The sequence below is a fragment of the Pelodiscus sinensis genome, chromosome 7, assembly GCF_052426305.1.
Source record: "Pelodiscus sinensis isolate ZL-2025 chromosome 7, ASM5242630v1, whole genome shotgun sequence".
In the NCBI taxonomy this organism is placed as follows: domain Eukaryota; kingdom Metazoa; phylum Chordata; order Testudines; family Trionychidae; genus Pelodiscus; species Pelodiscus sinensis.
Window position 1 is genome coordinate 43222816 of NC_143058.1, and position 18380 is coordinate 43241195.

At 41.1% G+C, this 18380-nt stretch overlaps 1 protein-coding gene and 1 long non-coding RNA gene across 2 annotated transcripts in view; both read right to left on the reverse strand.

Annotated features, from left to right (window-relative positions):
* LOC142830189 (uncharacterized) overlaps positions 1 to 5079 on the reverse strand; it is a 29479-nt gene extending 24400 nt beyond the window's left edge. Inside the window, exon 1 of the long non-coding RNA XR_012905212.2 lies at positions 3263 to 5079. This is a non-coding gene — a long non-coding RNA (uncharacterized LOC142830189). The remainder of the gene's footprint in view (positions 1 to 3262) is intronic.
* An 874-nt stretch (positions 5080 to 5953) lies between these two features.
* SLC25A12 (solute carrier family 25 member 12) overlaps positions 5954 to 18380 on the reverse strand; it is an 88814-nt gene continuing 76387 nt past the window's right edge. Inside the window, exons 14-18 of the mRNA XM_075933624.2 lie at positions 13185 to 13325; positions 10173 to 10311; positions 8341 to 8499; positions 8050 to 8140; positions 5954 to 6593 (exon numbers count right to left, since the gene is read on the reverse strand). Of these exons, the coding sequence (XP_075789739.1) occupies positions 6398 to 6593; positions 8050 to 8140; positions 8341 to 8499; positions 10173 to 10311; positions 13185 to 13325 (726 nt within the window). The 3' untranslated portion in view covers positions 5954 to 6397. The remainder of the gene's footprint in view (positions 6594 to 8049; positions 8141 to 8340; positions 8500 to 10172; positions 10312 to 13184; positions 13326 to 18380) is intronic.

An 18380-nucleotide genomic window follows, 5' to 3' on the forward strand; every position in this document is an offset into this window, starting at 1 on the left:
AAGGGACGGGTTGCTGTATTTGATGACATCAACCACTGATCTCAACAGCTTCTGAAGCAGACTAACTCAGGCCAAGAGATACAGTAGCTACCAGTGGCATCGACATCAATCTTGCTGCAGGGCCCTGACAGTGGAAAGTCCTTTGCCCAGAGGACATGACAGACTCAGAAAGCAGTTTTAATGGCACAGCAACAAAGGCCCATCACTATCCCCATGAATAGGCAAGGGTGGCAGGACATGCAAGGCCAGGGCAGCTGGCAAATGCACTGATTTGGCACGTTCTATTGGCAGCCTTCCACAACAGAGTCCCTACTCAGCACAAGACAGATTTTCAAGCTACTCAGGGCAGACAATGACATTGCTTCTGACTAGGTACTTGGGAACATAATTTACATCTTGTTTCAGCTTCAGCAGATAAACTACACTTTAAAACAAACACAAACTTGAGACTGAGGATTTTAACTAAACCAAAAGAAAAACCAGTCTTAGCAAAAGAGTACCAGCCTCAAGCGTGTTTCCGTCTGATTGTGCAGTTCAGATGGGTGGCGCTCCAGGTACATGCACAGGATAGTTGTAGCTTACTGCACTGTATTTTTTATGGAAATAAATGCCATGTAGTACTGGATGTGCTAATTACATGCCTTTGTGTATATGTAATGAGACATGTAATCACAGCACTAAAAGCGCTTGTTTATTTCAGTGTGTATTAGATATGCACAGAGCTGGAAAGATGCACTGCTACATTCAAAATATTTAGCAGAAAACCATAGGAGCTCAGACAGACATGTAGGAGTCCAAAAACAGGACAGCTCACCTGTACCATTATGCAAGAGAGTGGGCCCAAATGGCCCAACATGGGAATCTCTCTCTGACCCTACCACAGACCTCTTCCATACCTACGTGGTAGCATCAAAAGGGTATTTTAAAAGGCAGGCAGGGCCTGTATCTGTCAATCTTCAACTATGCAGCTCCATGAGCTAACTGCCACATTGAGTGAGAGGGGTCTATATCAGACTCAGAAGCTATTGCAGTCCACGGGCTGCAGCAATCAAAGTTTCAGCTGGCACTCTGCTCAGGGGGAGACTTCTGCAGTAAGTCAGTTTGTGCTGTGGTTACATCAGGGAGAACAGGGACCAGAGTGAAAATATGCCATGATTTTTAATTTCTGATGCAAAAAACTTCAGAGACGTCAGTGGCTGCCCAGTACTGAACAACATGGCATCTCAATGCATACCCCCCTCCTTGCAAGTTTCAAGTGCCTGAAAAATGGACATATGTAGTTCACCATCAGAGTAGTTTTCCAGAGCCCTATGCTAAACAGCAACTGCTGGATAACGACAGTTGTTTCACAACTTGCAAAGTTTTGACCAGGGGTGTGAAAGTAACTCTGTACATGGTTAACCAATGCACCCGGGGTGGTTACACACAGGCTCCCAATACATATGAGGAACTGTGCACTGGCTCCCGGGGAGTTGCCTGTTAGAGGCAGCAGCATGGAGGAGTAGGTAGAAGCTACCTGCCCCTAATGTGTAACCTGTAACCACTGACATTTTCAGCAGTTACATGGTTTTAAACACACATTTTAACATCTCTAGTTTTGACTTATTTTTTTCCCCCACACTTGACAAAATGTTTTGGCTTCAACAAAGCACGTTCAAAACACAAAACAAAATACACCAGACACACACCACTCACCTGAAAAAACATTTAGCTGAAAATGCTTTAACCAGCTCTCCCCTACTACATGGGTCAAAATCACCTTCCAAGCATAAGTATCAGAGAACATTCTAAGTTTCTTTAATGCCATTTGTTCTAAATCTCTTCTACAATCCTACTTATGCCAAGAGAACCAACAGGTTCGTGTTGCTATTTAATCTATGCTATAACCAGAAGTTCTCTCGCCAATTCTTGTTATTAAAAAAATTCTATTATGAGTGAAGCTCATATGAATACAGGCTACTATAATGGGAATTATGTCTTCAGGAGGTGATCTTTGCTCAACTGATTTGAAAGTGAAATAACCTCAGGTTTCCATCAGTTTTGTCTTGTCAAATACGCCCTCTATTTTCAATCCAAAATCATGCTGTTCAATTTGACATTTGCCCTATACATTTTTACCAACCTTACCATAGTAGTGCTTCCTTTAGCTGAAACACATGGGGACTGCATAAAGAACAGGCATGTCATGTGATAGTTTTCATCCTCCAGGCATGGGAATTTGTAGTGAGCAGAGCACAGCCTTACAGATTCTACTGGAATTTAAATACATTTGGGTAGTTTTCTTTCCCCTCCCTCTCTACTCTAAACAATTTTAATCTAGAATTAGAAGAAATTGTTTGACACACAATAAACTAGTTCTTGCTCCTAAGGACTTTGCTAAGAACTGGGTATGAATATGAGTCTTGAAAGGCTCCAGCATGGATCTGGAGCCACAGGTTAGGTATCGTTTGGAATGGTTATTAGTATTAAAAACTGGAAGCAGAGCTTCAAGCCATTTATAACCATTTTCTTTTTTCCTCCCAAACCACATTTGCATTCACAATCCCATCCCTTCTAACATTTAGGGAATGAAAGAGGATGCAGGGGGGAGGGGGCAGGATTTCTTCCGTCAACCCCATGTCTGCAGTAAGGGAGGGAGCAGCAGGCCAGTTGCAGGATGCTAGATATTGTAAATGATCATCCCAGGAGCCTCACTGTCCAATCACTATTTTAGAACTCAAGTCAGTCAACAAGCTGTGACGAAGATTAAATGCCAGTGGGTACCAAGCATTTTTCTACTCCTTAGGCAAGTGTATTCTTTTCATAGAGCAGAACAAAATGTGAAGGTATAGGAGTGTGAGCTGCCTATGGAGTCTATACCTGGGCAAACTGCAACAACAAATATATTCTAACTGAAGCCTAGGAAAGGAGTGCCTCATAATAGGTTTGATTTATTAGGACATAAGCTTTCATGGGTAAAACCCACTTCATCACATATGTGAGTTTTACCCATGAAAGCTTATGCACTTAGAAAGCTGTTAGTTTCTAATGCGCCACAGGACTCCTTGTTTTTGCAGATACAGACTAACACAGCTACCCCAAGACTTTTCACCATAATAGGCCTGGTGAACATGCACCCAATTCCTGTTGCAGTCAAGGGGAGTTTTATTCAAAAACTATTCTCCCTATTTTAATAGGCATACACTGCCAGACCCAGCCTCCTTTAATCAGGTTTCTTGTCCAAACATAAGCCAACAAACCAACAGAAAATAGTCCTGCTCACCTTTTGTCTTAGGCTTCACAGCCTCTCCTCCCAGAGGTCTCTGATAATCAATCCAGCCAGCCAGCCAGCTCATCTAGGACAGTAGCTTCATGACTCCACCACAGAAGTTAGCTTCTTTCTCCTATGGTGCCAGGCACAGCTGTCCAATCATTCCCCCTCTCAGGCTGTTACAGCCCCAGGTGTAGTCCTGCCTCTTTTAATTGGCTCAATTGCCTCTCTGATATACAGGGGCACTTGTTCCGCTCTTCTTACAGGGACCAGCAACCTTATGACAGTTGGGGTGATAAATTATAACTATGAACAGGGACTCTTGTTTTTTTCCTTTCTCTGGCTGGTGTTTTGCATTTGCTCCAAAAGCAAAATTGTCCACCAGGGCTTTTAATTGGGCAAATCTACTTAAGGCAAAAGTTCTACACAATTTTTTTCTTCAAAGAACCCAAAAATCTTCTCAGTGTAGAAGACTGGAATGCCACCAAGTGTCTTCATTTTATTTTTTCTGGAACTTGAAGAGATTTTGAAAAACTGCCACCTTTCTCCTACCAAAAATGAACTTAACTCCTCCCTGAGCAAGTATTTTCAAATGGTTATTTCTTACATACCTCAAGTTCACAAAGCCAGGAGGCCCTACAGCTAGCTCCCAGAGTGGTCAGAAATCATTCTTCTGAAGCAGGAATGGGGAACCTTTTTTGGATCAGGAGCTACCGACTCACATTAAAATCAGTTGGGGGTCACACACAAGTGAGAAGCGTGGTGAAAAAACACCTCATGGACATGGCCCCCAACTGATAAGCAGGAAAAAATAAGGGAGACACATTTACCTCACTTGTATAACAGGGTTCCCCTTGCACTTCATCCCCGCAGTGTGTGTGGGGGTGTGCCAAGGTTCAGGGCTTCTCCCTGAGCAAGATTAACTCTTCTGGGGGTTCTGGGTTCAGTATGTGGGAGGGGGATGCCAGGGAACAGGCTGGAGGTGGAGGTGCAGGGTTGGCCAGGAGGGAGGGTGCAGGAGGAAGGGTACAGGAACAGGGTGAGGAATCTGGGCAGGAAGTAGGCTGCAGGAGTAGGCTGAGTGGGAGGGGGTGCAGGAAGAGGGTAAGGGATGCAGAGCACAGGGTTTGGGTGGGGGTCTGGGAGCGTGGAAGGGGGCAAGGGATGAGGGTACCTACCTGAGCAGCGCCTGGGGTGGGTACAGGTAGCTCTATGCTATCTTGAGCTGGCTGGCACTGCCCCTCATTACTCCCACTGTCTGGCAATCTCAGTAGAGCCCATAGGCCGAACGCCAACCATAGCTTGCTTGGATCTAGCCCACAAGGCTTGCCCCTCCAGAGCTCGGCTCACTCTGCTGGATTCAGCCTGTTTCATGGGCCAGATTTGGCCCGTGAGCCATGGATTTCCCACTCCTATTCTAAAGCTACAGGCATCTCCTGTGCCAAATATAGAGCAGCTTTGTAAATCAGCAAGACGGTACCAAGAGATGTTTGCACACATTCATGCAGTGAAGATCAGGTGTTAACTCCTTGGCAGCAGGGATACGATTTTCCCATGCTGCACATTACTACAAACTTTGTACCACTAGTGAAGGCACAATCATAGTAAAATGGAAACTGTAATCTATTTAAGAGAGAGATCTGAATATAGGAGACATGAATATTCACCAATCCAACTTGTATGTGATAGATTTCCTAGACTATGCAAGGAACCAAATTTATCCCTAAGCAATTCCACTGAACACAACGGGCTCGTCTACACTGGCCCCTTTTCCGGAAGGGGCATGTTAATTTCAACTATCGTAGTAGGGAAATCCGCGGGGGATTTAAATATCCCCCGCGGCATTTAAATAAAAATGTCCGCCGCTTTTTTCCGGCTTTTAGAAAAGCCGGAAAAGAGCGTCTACACTGGCCCCGATCCTCCGGAAAAAGCGCCCTTTTCCGGAGGCTCTTATTCCTACTTTGAAGTAGGAATAAGAGCCTCCGGAAAAGGGCGCTTTTTCCGGAGGATCGGGGCCAGTGTAGACGCTCTTTTCCGGCTTTTCTAAAAGCCGGAAAAAAGCGGCGGACATTTTTATTTAAATGCCGCGGGGGATATTTAAATCCCCCGCGGATTTCCCTACTACGATAGTTGAAATTAACATGCCCCTTCCGGAAAAGGGGCCAGTGTAGACGTAGCCAACAGGTAAATCAAGAGTAACTTAGGCCAAGGGCTTTTGTTAGTTACTTACAAATATGACACTTTGGGGACTTGCCGTCAAACTAGCAGTACATATCCTGGCAATTATTTCATTCAAATATACTAAAACTAAGCTCTGGACTTATTCAACTTGATATTCAGATATATATTTACAGGATACATTTATTGAGAGTGCTCACTTATAACTGATAATAAAATCGCACTACATTTAAACAGGATATCCTGGAATTCAGAATTATTAAAAAGTTACTAATCAGCTTTACCATGAATTTCTGGGTAATTCCTACAGTTTCCAAGCACTCCTCCTCACATACACACCTACATTTCCAGTACTGTAGCCTCCTGTCATCTTTGTACCTTTGCCTTTATTAGATAACATCTTCATTTATTCCCTAAAACATGTCATGCTACACTGTAATAGTCCCTTTTTTACCTTAAAAAAAAGTATAAATACACCAAATATCTGATTATTTTTATAAAGAACACAAATATGAGAAAATGAAATGACTTGAAATATATTTTATTGTCACATGATTCTTAATAAAAACACCTTCAAAACATTCTGTACATATCAAACTGTTTAGAACTGCCTACCTTTTATATAAATGTAATCGTGTATAGATGCCATGATGTCTCTGTACAAAGATGTACAATATGTACAGTAACATTAAGAGCAAGCTGTGCAAAGCCAAGTCAAGATTACTGATTCATGCTAGTGGTTAAGGGGGAAAAGTCAATGCAGAACTAAAGCTTCAGTCTGTTTCATGGGTTCAGATGATTAATTTATAAACAAATGCATATTATATATCATATAGAAAGTAGTGATTTGACTTGAATTCTCAGTTCAGGAGGAGCAACATGCAGCTGATCGGCTAGATACAGTACTGCTCTCTTAAGTGTTTTTTTTTTTCTTTTCGTTGCATTATTATACTAGGCTGAAAGGTCATCTCAGGATTCAGCTGCTAATTTAGGTAGAACTGAAGCAACATCAGTAGATCGAAATTTTGGAAGATAAAGCCCAAACTTGTTTTCTATGCCAGCAAATGTAGCTGCAGCAAGTCTGTATCCACCTATGTGGTCAGGATTGACAGGAGGGAGGTTTGAGATTCGAGATTTTGGTGTAGATTCTGATCCAGCGGGTTTGCTGTTTGAGGAAAAAAAAGAAAAGGCTGATTATTTAAAAAAAATTTCCTATACCAGAGCAGAATCTAAAGTTATTCTGATTAGTATTTGAAATAAAGGAAACTTGCTTTAAAGGCCACTATCAAGTAGTTCACGCTAAAATTTAGCTTCTGGATATTTTAAAATAGAAATATAGAAACCCAAATATAGCCGTTTTGTGCTGTGTACAGGCAGTCCCCGGGTTACGTGGATCCGACTTATGTCAGATCCTACTTACGAATGGGGTGAGGGAACCCTGAACTAGCTGCGCCCCCCCGCCAGCAGACCGCCGAGACGCGCCACAGCGGTCCCGCCCGCATCATCCTCGGCGAGAAAAGCCGCTCCGCGTCTCCCTGGTCTGCTGGGGGGAGGGGGGCGCAGCTATTCCCCCCCCCCCCAGCAGACCAGGCTTTTCTCGCTGACGCCTGGGGTAGAGCAGCTGGGGGGCTGCCGGGTTGGTCCCACAGTGCCAAGGTGCGGCGCTACTGGACCAACCCAGCAGCACCCCAGCTGCTCTGCCCCAGGCGTCCCCAAGTCAGCCGCTGCTGAAACTGATCAGCGGCTGACTACAGGAAGCCCGAGGCAGAGCTGCTCTGTCCCGGGCTTCCTGGAATCAGCCGCTGATCAGTTTCAGCAGCGGCTGACTTGGGGACACCTGGGGTAGAGCAGCTGGGGCGCTGCCGGGTTGGTCCCCGCAGCGCCAAGGTGCGGCGCTGCGGGGACCTACCCGGCAGCGCCCCAGCTGCTCTGTCCCAGGCGTCCAGATTCAGCCGCTGTTGAAACTGACCAGCGGCTGATTCCAGGAAGCCCGGGACAGAGCAGCTCTGCCTCGGGCTTCCTGTAGTCAGCCGCTGGTCTGTTTCAGCAGCGGCTGACTTGGGAACGCCTGGGGCAGAGCAGCTGGGGTGCTGCCGGGTTGGTCCAGTAGAGCCGAGGAGCGGCGCTGTGGGACCAACCCAGCAGCACCCCAGCTGCTCTACCCAAGGCGTGTCTGATTAAGCCGCTGCTGGTCAGTTTCAACAGCGGCTGAATCTGGATGCCAGTTCCAACTTACGTACAAATTCAACTTAAGAACAAACCTACAGTCCCTATCTTGTACGTAACCCGGGGACTGCCTGTATTAAAAGAAGTGAAACTGACGTACTTCACGACTGTGAAATAGATAGTATACAAATCAAGTCAATTTGATTTATTTAAGCTCTTTCTCTTTAAATATCCAAAGATGTTACTAGTAACACAAGTGTTCTGGAGGTGAGGTTGTCCAAGGTACAATTTAACAAAATTCTGGCACTTTGATATACAACTAATCAATATCATTTAAGTTTAACTAAATGGAAAAACATAGTTTTTCCATTTAGTTCTCTGAAGGCTCTGTATGAATTCTAGTTCTAATTTCGCAGACCCAGCTTGCATGTCAGTGAACAAATGTTTACACTTACAGTCCTCCAAAGTCAACATAGAACCATCGCTGCAGAAGTTCATAGGTCACTAATGTAACACCAAACTGGGGTGAAGATCTGAACACTCGAGCTGTAGATTATTATAAATAATACAGTAAAACAGCAACATTAGAACACGAAAAAAAGTCTGAGAATTTCAGATGAAGCTGTGAACTACAATACTAGGACCCAATCCTGCAAACTTTCCTGCTCGGAGTAATCTTGAGTTAAATAAGACACAAAACATTTGCAGAATGTGGTCTGACTTTACAAATAAAGACAATTCCCTACCTGCAGCTCCCTTCCAAAAAGCCGAAGGGCCTTCTTCTCTAAGTATCTTTCTAAAACAGTCAATAACTCCACTATATGTTGTCTGACCAGCGCGGGCTGCCACTTGCAGTCTAGTCTTGATGACATCAGCAGGGGTTACCAAGGAAGCAGCAGGCACACCTTTTAGAAGAAAACAGCATTTAATTTACACAAAGTTTCTTGTAAAAGATAAAAATATTTCTAATGTCAAAGAACATACTTGCAAACTTCCATCTTTTTGTAATATCAAAGCTTATAAAAAATGTAAATCCACATGTCCTGGTACTAATGTAAAGTATTCAAAATAGACTTTTACTGCAGCTAGCATAGCACAATCCTTCTAAATGTTTCTTCTAAATTACCAAGTTAATTTTATGACAGATGCTTAAGAAAAATGCTATCAAAATGCAGCCAAGAAAACTGCAAAAATTATGCAATGTTATTAACAGAACAATTATATTTCCAAGTATAAATAGTTAAAATAATTCTCTTACACACACACGTAATAAGAGATTAAATATTCTTGACACAAATTAGTGTTGCTCTCAGCTGATTTTAGTAACTCTTTCAGCCTTACTGGGCTTTGTGAATATAAATAGTTCTACTCACCTATTGTATGTACCAAGTATTCTGTAACAGTACAGCTGATTAAATACCCTGGCAAACCTCTCTCAAGTACTAACAATCCAAATCAAACTCAGATTCATTTGTTTAAAGGTGTAAATATGCAAAGTGATAATTTAGAGGCCAGCTATTCTGAAGTGTGAGATTTCTCTGGTGCTCTTTGGCCAAGTTCATAGCAGAACACAAGTCTACTTAAAAAGTAAACAATAAAAGTTGACAATAAAGGCATTTTTGGCACAGACATCATGGTAACAGCATAAATAACTATGGTAGCAATATCCCACCCCAACCACCACTACTGGTTTCTTATTCAAATGGAAGAGAAACTATGTAGGTAAAATATTATCCTGGAGGCACAATTATGGATTTTAGAATATTTATAAAACTTAGATTTTTTTTAGTAAAAATTCAACTCTCGTTTATAACAAAAACAAGAGTTCCCTTTCATCTTGGAACCTGAACATTCACTTTCAGCATTGGTCGAATTTTTATACTTGACTTCAAAACAATTTAAAAAGCACTTTCACTCGGTGAAGCTTGAAACTGTAGCCAGAAGAGCAGAACATATGGTGGTATAATGCCAAATTACAAAATTCAGTTTCAATAAAATGAAAGACTACAAAAGTCATTTCTAAATACTAATTTCATGTGAGTGAGATGAATTTGTCCCATTATCATCACAAGAGAAATAATGATTAGAAATTCTTTTAAAAAGCATGATGAATGTGTTATTTCCACTTCTGTTCCCCTAATGAACAGTGAAGACACCCTTAAATCCTTCTTTTGACATTTACCCTTTGAACTGAAAGTTTCTTTCCCAGTTGTTTTGGAGCCCTAAGCTAAACAAATCATTTTCTTTTTAATTCTTATTTCAGTATATGTTCATCAAAGATTCAAATTAGCCTTCAAGTCAGAGAGCCTGGTAACATCTAAAACCCCATTGAGACAGACAGATCAAATTTGGCTACAAGTTGCTGAGCTGCATTAAGCTGTTTATCCACATTATGCAAATGTAATTAGCTCTCATCAAAATTACACTACCTCCCACCAAGGATAAAAGTGATCAAATTTAGATTAAATCAGACACAATGGCATACTACCTTTCATTTATATGGGGCCAATGAATGGATATTAAATATTATCTATTAAGGGAAAAAAGGTTATTTCTAGAAAACATATTGAGAAGTTACCTGCAACCGCACCAGCTGTAAGGAGATTAAGCCCTCCCACGTGGCCATTTTCATCAGCAAGCATCAGTTTACTGTGAGCATAAACAGGAAAATAGATTGCAGAGAAGGGAATGTCTCGAAGGAAACACGCTTTGGCACCCTGTCACACAAAAAGGAAACATAATACAAACAAGTTATATAAACAGGAGCAGAATTAAAGGTTGGCAAACAGCCGCAGGCCATAGGATATTGACTGAGCCAAGACTCTCGAGGGGATCTACCAGGTAAATAATAAATGCAATAAAATGTCTTAGGGAATGTAGTATGGAGATTTGGACATCAAAAGAAGCAGGGTTAGTCATTCAATGGCCAGTTCTCAGCTTCAACACTCGTTTCATTCTAACTTTAGCAAAAGAGTAGTGCTTGATAACCAAGGACCCACCATCAAACCTTAGATCATTTTTTGTACAGATATGTACACAAAAATTTAACCTGCAAAAAACCTTCTCTTAGCTGATCCCGCTGGCCTAGAGACAGAGAATGTACTGCCACATAAGAGATTCAACTAGGGCCCTCACTTGCCATTTGCTCCACAGGAAGCTGTGAGCATCTCCACTGACTCTCTCTGGTTGCCAGAAAAAAATGCACTGCAGGGCTAGCACAATTTATCTTCTTTCCCATGGAAAGGGTGCCACAACATGGGACTTCTGAAGCACGGGAAAGTGATATGGAGACACAGGATGGGGAATCCGAATGACTCTCTTGCCAGGAAAAAAAAGTAATTCTTGGTTAAAGGCCTAAAAGAAAACTAAAGAGCCTCTCTAGATCTCGACACATGCTACAATAGCTCTGGAAGTGCTGTTAAAATACTTTAATAAGGATTCTTGACATGATACAACTTCTGAGTTATGTGTTTGACACTGGGTGAATTATTTCCTGCACACAGCTCATCCCGAAGGTGAGCTATGGAAGTTGGCCCTAATTCATACATGGAATACATAGCTGTGTAGAGCAAATGAAAATTTGAGGCACTACTAGAACAGCAAGCAAGAGTGGTTCGGCTCCTGCATGTGTCAGTTCCTGCTCTTATATAATGTCCTATGGTGCCCCAAATTATGGCAACGGAAGGGTTTACTACAGCTGCAGGTTCCTCCTGGATGGAGGGATCCACAGCAGACAGACATTTTACTTCCTCCCTGCTGGACTCTCCCAGGAAAAGTGCTATGAGGAGGGATAGGAAGAGCCTCCGCGGGAGCCCTGTGCTGCAGACAGGAACAAGTCATGTGAGGGGGGAGGTTGTCTAGGGACTCATAAATTCTAAGGATGACCCTGACCACCACTCCAGAGCACTATGTGCCACAAGAATGGCCACTGACCCTCTGGGTTCCCTACATAAGAGGCTCTGGGTCACTGAGTGATACTAGTCAGGGCCTGGGAGGTCCTACATTTATAAATACCCCTCTCCACACTGATCTGTTTGGAGCAGAGAGCCCTCCACATGGGATCTGTGGGGCTTATGTGGTATGGATGGACTTGTGGCATGGATGGACTTGTGGAGAGGAGACCCACTGTGCTTGGGTGAATTTCATTCACAGTGATTACATGTTTTGATATATACTCCATGAAATTTGCATTCTTTTTTCTTTAACTTAACTGTGCAATTTCAAAAAAAGATAACATTTGTAGTAGATTCACCTTTCTAGCCACCATACACAAAAATGATTACTGCACTAAAATTTTGCCCCATGCACCAAAACATTGATGATATTTAGGGAAACATTATAGCTGTGTGAATCTAATCTAGTGAATTCAGAATAAAAGCTGTAGCTATGGAGGCAAATTTACACATTTCTACAGTGTTACTGAAGCTCCATAAATAAATCAGCTAAACCAATATTTTGGAAGTGCACAGCTGCCTATGACTGTTGAATTTACGCATTACTTCTTGCACTGGCAAAGAGTACAGGAAAAAATATCTTCCTTGTTTAAGAAAACTAATCGCTTCTGCACCATTACATCTGATCTGTAATGATGGTAGTAAATACACCTGCAGGGAAGGAATCTTTTGACTGGCATTCTGGTAAAGTACAGTACAGTATGGGTTGTTTTTTTTTAAATAGAATTCATTATTGACAAATCCCACCACTTAACTTCTTAAAGATCTGAATCCTACTAAATTCTGCTACTGTTTCATTGCTGCCAAATTATTAAGACAAAAAGAGGATGCCGCTGTGACGATAACAATAGAGATGACTGAGAGTCTAAATAAATGTAAGACAATTTGGGCTTATAAACAAACACAAAAGAAAAGCTAAAGAAACTTTTTACAAAAGCTTCCAAATGAAATGATCCATGCCAGAAGCCAACAGGTCTGCAATACAGGACTCCCTGCAGCTTAGTATAAAAGCCCAAAGGATAGAACTGGAAAGTACTTTTAAGTATCCCACTGCCACTACTGTAATATAAGGGCAAGTCTACGGTACAAAATTAAGATGACCTAAGTTATATTGATGGACAACCACCACATAATTAAACTGCTTTTGCATGCCCACACTACACTCCTTGTGTCAGCAGCATGTATCCTCACTAGGAGCACTGGCACCTTTAACTGTCAGTATGGAGCATTGTGGGTGGCTCCTGAAAGGCAGAAATAGTTGATACAACACAGTGTCTTCACTAACACTGCATTGACCTAATTACATTGACTTAAGTGCTTGACTTAAGTGCTACAACTGTCATGGAGGTTTAGTTACTAAGCTGGTGTAGTGAGCAAGTTATATCAGTGGCAGCATTTTACAGTAGATGCTTACAGATTTTAATCGATGTAAGCTGCCTTATGCTGAACTAACTCTGTAGTGTAGTCTAGGGCTAAATGTATTTCCCCTCACCCCATTTTTCTACCATGGGGTTGCCATACATGTTCTTAAATTTGACAAGTTTTGTTCTATTTAAATAAACTTTTTCTTTCAAAGGTTTTTAAATTTAGCATAAAATGGTTTAAAAGTAGTGTGCTGGGGGTGCTCAAGTACCTACCTTGTAAAGTCCAAAAATCCCCAGGTCTTTTAGAACAGTAAGAGCACTGACTCTAGGTCCTGTAGTGATTTCTCCTGCTACTTGCAACCGAATCTTTACAATCTCTAGGGGATTCGTGAAGATGACCTGTGAAGCTCCTGCCTGCAAGACCAGAGAAAATAAGTGACAGTGAATTCTGTCATTACAGCACACTAATAAGAGTCTACTCCTGCAAGGTGCTGAGCACCTTTGGCTCTCACTGAAGAGCAACAGGCCCTTATTATAATCCATATATTCAATATGGAACACACTCAGTAAAATCCCTATCCTGAAGTCTCCGATTCCTCTACATAAAAATATGTGCATTTAAAGTAAATTGAAATTAGAAACAAAGGCAGCCTGCCATGGTGATTTCTATTACAGTAATTCATTCCATTTTTGGTTTCCCTTTAACATCCATTTTTCTGAACAGCCATATTACTGCCTAAAAGATTATCAACTTTCACCCATATTAGATATCAGGTTAAATTAATCATAATGCTCTGCAATCCAAGGCTCAGAAGAACAGGGACAAAAGAAAACTGCTCTGATTCACAGACTAGAGTATATGTCAAGTACAGTTTTGCCACAGAGGTGAATATTAAAAATGGAAATGTAATTTATCAATATTAGAGAAATATGAAGTTTACAATATGAAGTTATAGGTCAGGAAATGGATATTTTTAATGGCCATAACTTTACAAAACAAAAATGTTATGAAGTTTTGTACAGTTGTACAGATTTTTTTCTGCAATGTTTTTAATTGTTCTAGATGGAAAATTAAATACATTTAGGCAATAGACGTACCAATATTTCTAAATCTTTTAAAAGGAAAATAGATCATCTAGATACAGACTGGCATCCATTTCTTTGACCTGGGCATAACACAGATTCAATAACTAGCAAATTGTTTTTACATTATTAGCAAAGCAGAAGCACCATATCTTGCTCATTTTCCCCATCTAATATTGCTACATGAGCTGTTCTACAGATTCAGCATTTTAGCCTAAGACTTTCACAGAGCTGCATCTCAAATTTTATAGACAGATTCAACATGACAGTTTATTCTAGAGGCATGTAAGTGTACTTGAAAGTGACATGTTTAGATTTCTATTTGGTGTGCTGTAGGTACCACCTTTCACTTCTGGCAAAGTGCACGTTCCATCACAACACGGATAATTTGTCTTTACTGCCTACCCCAATGATCCTTTCACTCCTCTCCCCCTCTTTAATTTTTTAATTTAAACTATTTTTTTAAATAAAATTTATAAAATGTAACACTGAACATGCCCATCCATGTATTAATTAGCATTTTCCTCTCATTTTAAAATTCTGAACTCCTTCCTCATAGCCTTGTTACATGCAACCCAACTGGTCACCACAAGAAAAGGAGATTACCCTGAATGGTTTCCTTTTTTTATCATTCAGGATAATTCTTTTTTTATCGTCAACTCCCCCCCTTTGTGAGCACAGTGGAAAAATGCTGAACTTGCTTCTTCTAACAGCTATCCTATCTTCTACATACACCCAAACATAGGCTTTGAGTACCTTCTAATGATTTAAAATTACCAAAGCACCTATGCAGTTCAACCAGCTCACTCCTCCTGCCAAGCAGTAGCTCACAACCATATCCTGACATACTAGGAGCTGAAATTTGTGCTGGGTCTTGCTCAGCCTCTTTTCTTATGGTGCCTTCTATGCACCATGTGTAGTCAAGCTGGCAGGAACAGAGCACCATACTTCGTAAAATGTCATCTTCTGTGCAGCATGAGTTCACACGCAGTGTGGGTGCAAGGTCAGGCCAACCAAGGGCAGCAGCATGCTCTGCAAAATGGTGTCCTTTGTGCAGCACTCTTTATATAAGCCCCAGCAACACTTTCTTTATAAATTAAGCACTGGACACATCCCCCACGTATTGGCCTATACGTCCATCTCCCTACCACTCTTCAAAGGCATCTGTAACGCAACGTGGTGTGAAAGTTGGCTACTTTACACCAGGAATGACACTGCCAAACTCCAGGATTCTTAATTTATCAATTAACCCCTCTTTCGTTTAGAGAGGGAATCAAACAACTCCTCCACTGATCACATTGGTAGACTGCACAGACTGTAAATTATTTCACTACAGATCAAAGAAGTATCACAAACCTGACATTTAAATGGTCATTATGCTTCAGTCTCAACAGCCTTGAACCCAAGTAAGTACAGTACAATTTATCTAAATGACATAGTTTTCTGTTTGTCATTATCATATTAGTTTACTATCCTTTTCTTTTTCCTGGAACACTTGATGCGACCACCAGAGAAAGCACCAACTTACTGAGCCACCACAGGACAGACAGCTCAATTTGACCCCAGCGATGAACTATATGCAGTAAGTTAGTAATAGAGATGTAGCCGTGTTAGTCTGGTCTAGCTGAAACAAAAGACAGGATTATGCAGCACTTTAAAGACTAACAAGATGGTTTATTAGGTGATGAGCTTTCGTGGGCCAGATCTACTTCCTCAGATCAAATTGTGGAAGAAAATTGGCATGACCATATATACCAAAGGGATAAAATAAAAAAAGTGAACACTTAAAAAAGGGACAAATCAAATTTCAGAACAGAGGGGGGGTGAGGGGGAGAAGTCTGTGAGCTAATGATATTAGAGGTGATAATTGGGGAAGCTATCTTTGCAATGGGAAAGGTAATTAGCATCTTTATCAAGACCCCGTCATAAAGTGTCAAATTTAAGCATGAATGACAGTTCAGAGGTTTCTCTTTGAAGTTTTGTGTGAAAATGTCTTTGAAGCAGAATGCAGGTAGTCAAGTCATTGAGACAATGTCCTTTCTGGTTGAAATGGCAAGAAACTGTTTTTTCTTTGTGACACGATCTGATATCTGTATTATATGTGCATTGATTCTTTGGCGAAGTGTCTGAGATGTTTGTCCAATGTACATAGCAGATGGACACTGTCAGCACACGATGGCATAAATTATATTTCTGGATGAGCAGGAATATGTGTTCTTGATCTTATAACTGAATTGGTTAGGTCCAATAATGGTATCAACAGAGTAAATATGTGGACAAAGCTGGCAACAGGGTTTGTTGCAAGGGAAAATTCCAGGGTTGGTATTAGTGTGGTAGTCTCCTATAGAAAACCACCTAACCTCAGGATGATTCTTACCAACAACCACAGAACATACCACACTAATTTCTGTTCTGTTCTGAAATTTGATTTGTCCTTTTTTTAGGTGTTCACTTTTTTTGATTGTACTCCTTTGGTATATATGGTCATACCAATTTTCTTCCACAATTTGATCAATTTTGATGCAGTAAGTTGGCATTATTGCACTCAGACACTAGTGTCCAAAGCCATTTTTCAGACCTAGTTTCCTTCCTTCCTTTTAGTCTCCCTCCCCCTCCACACACTTAAAACAACAAAACAAAACAACGCATGATGCCCTGCAGGGAAAACATTTCAAAGGTTCAATCTAAACACATTTTATAAAATTACCAGCTGGCAAATTCTGTTAAATAACCCAATTCATTTTTCTTCGTGTTGTATTAAACCTCAAACTGATTTGAGAAGTTTGATTTCCCTAAATTCATTTGTTTCAATAATTGTGGTAGAAATAATACTAGGCAGCATGCTCACATTATAATGAAATGTACCAAAAACTATCCTCAAAGAAACCACAAATTTAGATGCTGAAACCAGAAATTCTGTTCTGCTATACAGTAACTGGTTAACCGCTCTTTAAATGTGCACAATGTGTTTACATGTATGAAATTCTGGGTTTTATTTTTAATCGGTTATAAAAAAGAATGTCCTGTAGGGTAGGCAAAATAACTGTCATTTGTCTAGCACCTGGCACAGAAACACAAACAGGCCAATTCATAAACATTTCTATTTTCTATAAAAAAAAATCCAATCTTCCTATAATTAACATTTTCGTTTTCTCTCTGCACAAGTGGCTGGGCCTCTGTGAAATCCCAACAAAAGTCTGCTTCTGAAGGAGCAGAGTTGTTCAAATAGGACTTGAAATGACACAAAACTCTAACTATTTTGTATTAAAAATGTGTTTTGACACACAGATAGTTACATAAAATACATCTACTAGGGGAGCCCTAACATGCTTGGGCTTATGCATTATCATTGAAGTAGTATTTTGAAATGTGGATTAATCATACCAACCCTATTAACATTTGGCACACACAGTAATCAAGATACTGATCCAAAAAGAGGCACACTTGTCACAAAGGTGGCTTGGAAAGTTTCACCATATTTTCAAGGGAGACATAACTGCATCCACAACTAAAACCCATTTTAAATGCTGCTCTTTAAGAATAAATGCTCTTACCCAAACACTCATTTCTCAACACAGCTTTATTTTTCATACTGTGTTATGGGTGTACCTGGATCTCTGCAAGTCTCTCAGGATGTCTGAACTGCAATCGGAAATATGACAGTAGCACAAGCTAACATATTAATGCTAGTTTAAAGCTACTTAGAATGGCTAACAAAGGCTTAAAGATGCGGTGGCACAGGCTTCGGCATGGGCTGTACAAGCATGCAGGTGACCCAGGTTACATACCCACATTGTCAGCCTGTGCCATCTTGCCTTCATGGCTGTTCTTAGCAATGATAGCTCAATTATAGCTAGCACACATTTGCCAGCTTGTGCTGCAATCAAACCCCTTACTATAATGTACAGGCAGTCCCCGGGTTACATGGATCCGACTTACATCGGATCCCTACTTACAAACGGGGTGAGGCAACCCCGCACTAGCTGCTTCCCCCCAGCAGACCAGGGAAACGCGAAGCTAGCGCCCCCCTCAGCAGACCAGGGAGACGTGGAGCGGCTTTTCTCAGCAGACACCGCAGCTTGAGAATAAAGGACTGAGGGAAGTGAGGTGTGGGAGAATAAAACTGAGCTCTGGAGAAATGTTTGGCTAGAGTTTCCCCTACAATATGTACCAGTTCCGACTTACATACAAATTCAACTTAAGAACAAACCTACAGTCCCTATCTTGTACATAACCCGTGGACTGCCTGTACTCATACTCCAAGAGATCCCCTGCTTTCCAAAAATGTTCTTACAATCCAAGGCCTGATACTGCAAACACTTTGGTACATGAGTAACTTTATTCATATGAGCAATTGCACTGAATTCAATAGGATTATTTGCATGA